Source organism: Hyaena hyaena, unplaced genomic scaffold (genome assembly GCF_003009895.1).
Source record: "Hyaena hyaena isolate Hyena2069 unplaced genomic scaffold, ASM300989v1 scaffold_390, whole genome shotgun sequence".
NCBI lineage: Eukaryota > Metazoa > Chordata > Mammalia > Carnivora > Hyaenidae > Hyaena > Hyaena hyaena.
This window is the reverse complement of record NW_024081018.1, coordinates 1,330,118-1,336,845: the sequence shown is the minus strand read 5'-3', so window position 1 is coordinate 1,336,845 and position 6,728 is coordinate 1,330,118. Positions and strand designations below refer to the sequence as shown.

General features: G+C 51.9%; 1 protein-coding gene across 4 annotated transcripts; it reads right to left on the bottom strand.

Moving 5' to 3' along the window:
- Positions 1–1,163: 1,163 nt before the first annotated feature.
- On the bottom strand, positions 1,164–5,188 carry PSRC1 (proline and serine rich coiled-coil 1). 4 transcript variants are annotated; one of them, XM_039251071.1, is made up of 8 exons: positions 5,033–5,185; positions 4,503–4,560; positions 4,356–4,413; positions 3,457–3,898; positions 2,992–3,106; positions 2,653–2,901; positions 2,251–2,344; positions 1,164–1,795 (listed from the first exon to the last, which is right to left on the bottom strand). In XM_039251071.1, exons 1-8 carry the CDS (start codon positions 5,153–5,155, stop codon positions 1,792–1,794), a joined length of 1,143 nt encoding a protein of 380 aa, XP_039107002.1. In that variant the 5' UTR covers positions 5,156–5,185; the 3' UTR covers positions 1,164–1,791. The 4 variants fall into 4 exon arrangements, with proteins under 4 accessions (XP_039107002.1, XP_039107005.1, XP_039107004.1 ...); XM_039251074.1 differs by lacking the exon at positions 5,033–5,185 and adding an exon at positions 4,934–4,995; XM_039251073.1 differs by lacking the exon at positions 5,033–5,185 and adding an exon at positions 4,777–4,923.
- Positions 5,189–6,728: the final 1,540 nt, after the last annotated feature.

The window sequence follows — 6,728 nt, the reverse complement described above, 5'->3', positions numbered from 1 at the left end:
GGGTGAACATGTAGGCAGCTGTCACTGTGATATAAGTGAAATGTGTTACGTGAACTTTAAGATCGGCCATAAAAAGGAGAAGACGGCAGTGGAAGGCCTCTGTCTGGGAAAGGACATTTCAGTGCCTATGTAGGGTGCTTATGGTCATATGTATGTGGGGGGCAAGGGACACCAGCTGATGATCCGCTCCCTCTGCCCAGTTGTCTATTGGGTTCCGTAAGTCACAATAGACTTCCGTAAGTCTAAGCCTTCCAAGAGGGAAGTTCTCTCAAAACTCACAAGGAATTGAATTGGTTCTGGTTGCAAGAGTCAAGGCTTAGCGAAATCTGCTAAATGAGCCTGTCATTCATTCAACAAACCCCCACCACCTTGCACTCAAATTTATTTTTTCAATATATGAATGAAATTCTCTGCCACATACAAATCACAACACTAGGCACTGCAGAAATTTCTAAAACCTAGTGCCAGCCCTCAAGCCGAGGAGGGGACATAAAAAGAGAACATCGACTCTAATGATATTAAGGCAGAATGGGACAAGGTGTTCCAGTATCTTCTACTGAAGCAGCCAGTGAAACTGAATACCAGGGTACCCACCAAAGATTCCCCTCATCTCATCAGTACAGCACACTAGATGATGAGGCGTTCCTGGAAGGTTCCATTGTCAGGGTGCCCAGGTGGCTCAGTTGGTTAAGTGTCCAACTCGATTTTGGCTCAGGTCATGATCTCGTTTGAAGATTCAAGCCCCGCGTTGGGCTCTTCACTGACAGATTGGAACCTGCTTGGGATTCTCTCGCCCTCTCTCTCTGCCCCTCCCTCACTCGTACTCTCTTGCTCTTTCAAAATAAATAAAATTAACTTAAACAAAAAGGAGGTTTCATTCTTTTGCCAGAAAAGGACACCCAAGCTTAGGATATAAATAATCGACCAAGACCCTGCCTCGATAACCTCACGTAGTGCAAATTAAGCGATATTTTCCTTGATCTGGACTTCCCAGTAACACACGAATCCCGGGAAAAGGCAGCTTGCTCCCATCTGATGCCAACAAAAGGAGATCGGGTAGTCACACAGCCCGATGAGCTGCAATCACAAGAGCCTATTGAGGCCTCTGCCTGGGACGCCCCTCCCGGCTCCCTCATTGGAATAACACAGGAGTTGACTGCGTATTTGTTTGAAATTGGAGAATTTACTTTCACATATACACGAATTATAAAAATACATTCGTTTTATTTTAGAAAAACGCAGACCGATGTAAGCTTATCGGAAACTGGCCTCTTAAGAGTCACAGAATTCACAGGAAATAAGTTGTAGAGACCAGGTGCCTGCCTCTGCCTCTCCAAACAGGCCAGCGTCCAGTAGAGGATGTGATTCAGGACTGTTCCTCGGAGAGCAGGGAGGTTAGCCACGGAGGCCATTCACATGTAAATGTCCAGTGAACCAATGCCTGGGAAGAAGATCAAACTCTCTGGGACCGAACACAAGAGTGGGGGTGGATGAGGACAAACCACTCTCCTGTATTTCTCATTTTCTGCTCGTTAATTTCGCTGTGGGGGAGGTGACCTCTTTTCCCTAATCCTCTTTCAACCCACAGAGTTTGAGTCTCCTCCAGCTCAACCCTAATCCACCCCTCTTCACTGCTGGGGCACCAGCCCTGGTGGCCTCTCTTCCTCCCGCTCCGGGGCCTGGAGTCAGGGCCTGCCTTCCATGAGAGGGCTTGGGAGGTTGAGTAGAGGTGAGTCCAGGCAGTGACTGTAGTGGTTTGCTCCTGAATTTCTGCTTGCTGTCCTGATCTCTTTACCTAAAGAATCAGAAGGAAGAACTGCTTTAAACTGTTCCTCTTCTGGGGCGCCTGGGTGGCTCAGTTGGTTGAGCGTCCGACTCTTGATTTCAGCTCAGGTCATGATCCCAGGGTTGTGGGATCGAGCCCCGAGTCAGTTGGGTTGTGCGCTAAGCATGAAGCCTACTTAAGATTCTCTCTCTCCCTCTGCCCCTCTCCCCTGCTCTTTTTCTCTCAAAAAAACAAAAAAAGGAAAACAAAACTTAAACTGCCCCTCTTCCTCAAGCCCATTTGTCCCCCAGCTGAGTTTAAGTTCCTCAGGAAAGGAAGAAATGGGTCTCCCTGGCCCTCTAGGCTCCCCTCCTCATCCCCATCTTGCCACACAGGATTCAGGGCTGGTGGGTATAACAGTTTGGAAGCTGGTGACAGGAGAGAGAGAGAGAGAGAGAGAGAGAGAGCACCTCAACCAGGCTCACCTGGTGGGTCCCGGGACGGCCACTTTCCTGGGGGGCTGCAGACTGCTGCGAGTGGCACCAGTGATGGGAAGACTGGGCCGCTGGGAAACAGGAACTTGATGGGGGTTAACAAAAGAAAGAAGTGAGCAGAAGTTCAAGTGCCCTTCCCCCAGTGAGTCTGGGATTAGTGCCTTTCTTCCCACCCAAGGTTCAAAAACAGAAGATATTTGAAAACCACAGCTCAGACTCTTTGCCGGGGCCCACATCTCTCCTTAACTCAGTCTCCCCATGTTCAAACTGAGCTGTAATGAAGATGGAGAAAGGAGTCACTGTTCCCAGCTCTGGGAGGGAGGGTGCAATCAAGCTGGGCAAGGGTAGGCATTCTTCCCCCTGACTGCCAGTCGTTACGCCCACTCTTCTCACCTCTGTGCCCTACAGCACTTGGTCGCGGAAGTCCTTTCCGAGGTGGCAGAGAAGCTGGAGGCAGGGCACCTTTGCTGGCTGGTACGCTCCGGCCGGTGAGTGGCATTCGGCTGGCAGGCCTGGGGATGGCAGAAGGAACTGGAAGCCGACTGGAAGGCTTAGCAGCTGCTCCCTGTGGCCGAGAGAGGCGCTGAGAGTTGCCGGCAGGAGGCTGTGGGGCCAAGACCGGTCTAACAGGGGTAGGCGGGCCTGGTGGAGACGAGTAGAGGAATTTTAGGGCCAGCTCCACGCCCTTCCTCCTCCCATTCGCCCACAGTTTTGCTGCCCAAGTCTTCTCACTTGCTGTTGCCCTCCCACCGGGCCCAGCTTTGCCCCGGACTGGAGGAGCGGATCGGGCGAGAGGAGAAGATGCTGGGCTTTTGGATGCGGGCAACAGATTGCAAGTGGGTGACTCCTGAAATACAAAGAGAGAAAAAATAGGACTAGAATGGAAGGAGAATCTGTTCTGCTGGCTGTTTGAGGGATAGAGGTGGAGAGCTGCCTAGATCCCAGTAAGGAAGGGCAGGCGCTCGTGGCCAACATCGTCATCCTCACCAATAATCCTCATTTATTATGAGTTTATTCTAGACCCTTATTACAGACGCTGTGCTAAGTGCTTTGCTTATGGTATTTTGCTCAATTCCAACAATTCGGAGGTAGAATTTTGCTATCCCCATTTTACCAACGAGGAAGCCACTCTATGGCTGTCCTGAGTCCCACAACGTGTTTGAGGCCACACGTCCAACCCAGACCCTCCAAACTCACCCTTTTCACGCTACTGGGCCTCTTCCCAGATGCCGCCCGGAGGGCCCTGACGGACCCCTTCTTATCGCCGCTCCGGAGTCGGGGCGTCAGGCTGCTTGGGGAGGGGGTGCTCTGAGTCACAGAACTCACGGTGGGCAGCAGGTCTCGGACAGGACTGTCCTTCAGCACAAAGGTCTCCCGCCGGGGGCTGGGCTTCACCCTGCGGGGCCCCAGGCCCTCGCCCGTGCCCTGCTGCTCCCGCAGGGCACACTGCTCCAGCTGAACTGCCAGCCGGTTGGCCTCGTGGAGAATCTCCTCCAGCTTCTCTGGACTAAGGGGGCCCAAGCTGAGCCGCAGCCCCTGGGGGGCCGGGGCCACTGCGTTTGGGTTGCTTCGATTGGACAGTCCTCTTCGGAGGGGTTTTTCCGGAGTCACCGGCACTGCTATGTCCTCCTCCTCACGGCTGAGACAGAAAACAAACCAGGCACCATGCCCACCCAGAAGAGAGCAGGAGACTGTGAAGGAGCCTGGGCAGCTCCCCCACAACAGAGCCAGGGGCACAACCCCAAACCCGGAAGCCCATGCTGGCTGTGGGACCTGGCCTCTAGGTGATGAGATGCCTGGTTTGATGAGGCCTCACAGGGCCTTTAGCGCTTATCGACGTTGGAAATCATGCCAGGATGCGGAGGCAGCAAATCCACTTACCCTTCTTCTTAACATCCTGAAATCCCAATTCCAGCTTATCCCTTTCCCCCTCCCCCAAAAGTGTCACAGGGGCCCATGTCAACAAGTCAGCCAGCAGCTCCAGGGCACCCAACCTTGGTGAATTTCCAACCCAGACCCCAGAGGCCTATAATTCAGCACTAAGGGGCCAGACAGGCACTGTTGGAGGAAAGCAAGTAGGTTAAAGAGGCTGGTACCTGTCAGATGGCGACAGCCCTCCAAAGTCCAAGGTCTCATCCACTATGAACTTTACATCTGTAGGGGAGGAAGAAGGAATGCCAGCCTCGGGTCCCTAACACCCTCTCAATCGCAGCGCCTCAGTCTTCCCTCCTTCCTTTCCTTACCTTCCTCCAAATCCTCCATGTTCCAGCCAGCAGGCGCACTAGTCAGCTTAGACCCGAGCTGGAGAGAAAATATACCTTCCTTCAGGTCTCCATCCTGCTCAGCGCCCCCAGCTAGACTCAGGGTGCAAGCCAGGGGGTGGGGATCATGCTGGAGGCAAAGCAAGGGTCCCAGGAGTAGCACCTGCCCCTGTAACTATCCTGTGACTTCCGGGGAAGGAGCAGAGAAAGCACCATCCCCCTCCTCAGGTTGCCCTGCCGCCCCCCGCCATACAACCTGGGCTCTTCCCGGCGGCGGTCTGCGCGCCCCATCTTCTTGCTCGCCACCATCCTCCGGTTCTTTCTCTCCCCCGACCACCTTTCCACTCACACGACACCACACCCACACCACACCTCTAGCTCCCCCTCTGTTTTTACTATCCGCCCCACCTCACCTCCCGCAGAAGGTGCCTGCCTCCCACCACTCAGTCCCGGGAATCAGCCCTGAGGGGGTGGGGCTCCTTTCGAATCTCTCAGGCCCCACCCACTCCTACCACATGCGCTCCGTGATTGGTGGATCCCAACATCCCTGCCCTCGGAGGCGGGGCGGTGGCGAGCAGCGGCCGGAAGTCTGCAGGTGGGGGCTGTGTAGAGAGCTGTTCTAAAAAAGACTTCATCCGGAGGGCTAAAGCTGGGAGGCCGGGAGCGCGCGCGTGTGCCCGGGAGAATTTTCCTCGAAGGAGGCGGGGCCTCATGGCGGCGCGCGAGGAACCTGGCCAATGACTGTAGATTTCGCACCGTGCCGACGCCCTCTTCACCGCCCCCTCGACCAGCTGGGCGGAGCCAGCTCCCTGCTGGACCTCCATGCGCGCGCCACCCTGAGCCTAACGCTCAAATTTCCCAGAGGAAATTTTTCACGGGCTTACTCCGTTTGGGAGCACCGCAGTTGCCACATTTCCTCATTTGTGATTTTTCCAAGTTATGTAAGCACCTAGGCGTTTATATTTTAGGTTTATTGTACTCTAAGAAGTGCATCTTCCATCATCTTTTTTTTTTTTAAATACAAGTTTGCATATATAGTAATAATGGTTTCAGGAGTAGAATTTAGTAATTCTTCACGTACATATAACACCCAGGGCTCATCCTAACGAGTGCCCTCTTCAATGCCCATTGGCCATTTAGCCCATCCCCCCATACCCGTCCAGCAGCCCTCAGTTTGTTCTCTGTATTTAACAGTCTCTTGGCTTGCCTGCCTCTCTGTTTTTATCTTATTTTTCCTTCCTTTCCCATATGTTCATCTGTTTTGTTTCTTAAATTCCACATGAGTGAAATCATACATTTGTCTTTCTCTGACTGAATAATTTCGCTTAGCATAATACATTCTTGTTCCATCTACATTGTTGCATATTGTAAGATTTTCTTCTTTTTGATAGCCACGTAATATTCCATCGATAACACATCTTCTTTATCCAGTCATCATTTAGATATATTGAGGTTCTCTAAGAAGTACATCTTCTGTCATTTTAAGTGACAACATTTGGAGCCGGAGGTAGCTGAGTTATAAACTAAGGTTTTTTGGACACAGAGAATTGGGTCCAATTCAACCATGACTCCTCTGTCACAAGGCAGGCAGGCTTGAGTATATTTGACCTTAGCTTATCTACGGAGCGAAGACCCTGACCGTCAGTCAGGTTTCATGGTTAGGAGGAGAACTACCAGCCTCAAGTTTATACCATGTGCCTTAGGGGCAAGAGGGTGGTGTGTAACTTGCTGCCTCTAAACTAAAAGCTGTGTTTGTAAAGTGCTTACGCCTACTTATTAGAGATCTTCTTTTCGTTGTTTCCAAATGTTGCCTGTGAATAGGCTGGGCCACCAGGTAACAGGGCTTCATAGAAATGTTCTAAAAATTTAAAAGAATGACTGGAGAGCTTTAGTCTCCGGAGTTCATGACCATTCTTTTGGCTATTTATAGGCTTGTTTGTTTGTTTTGTTTACCTTCTAGTTTTTAGCTGTGAAGCTGAGGTGATGAGATTTGCAGGCCTGACATGTTACTGTAAGAAATGCAACAAGCGAAGGAGCCTTGGGATTCAGTGGGGGTGCGAAGGCAGAGGTGGGGGCCGGCCCAGAACTTGCAGGTTTGTGTGAAAAAAAGCTGAGAGAACAGGATTGCCTGGTTTTCCGTAGGCTTGTGGGTGAGGGTGGAATTTTGGTTGCCTGTAGGATTCAGGTTCTGTGGAGGTGGGAAGACCA

What these genes read in the sequence shown, in the direction of transcription:
- PSRC1 (XM_039251072.1), bottom strand. Translation starts at nt 5,155, where the DNA reads ATGAAGTCTTTTTTAGAACAGCTCTCTACACAGCCCCCACCTGCAGAC. An exon ending in GGCCCAGTAGCGTGAAAAGG is followed by an intron (nt 3,107 to 3,456) that starts GTGAGTTTGGAG and finishes TTTGTATTTCAG; the next exon opens with GAGTCACCCACTTGCAATCT. An exon ending in CGGTGGGAGGGCAACAGCAA is followed by an intron (nt 2,902 to 2,991) that starts GTGAGAAGACTT and finishes CGTCTCCACCAG; the next exon opens with GCCCGCCTACCCCTGTTAGA.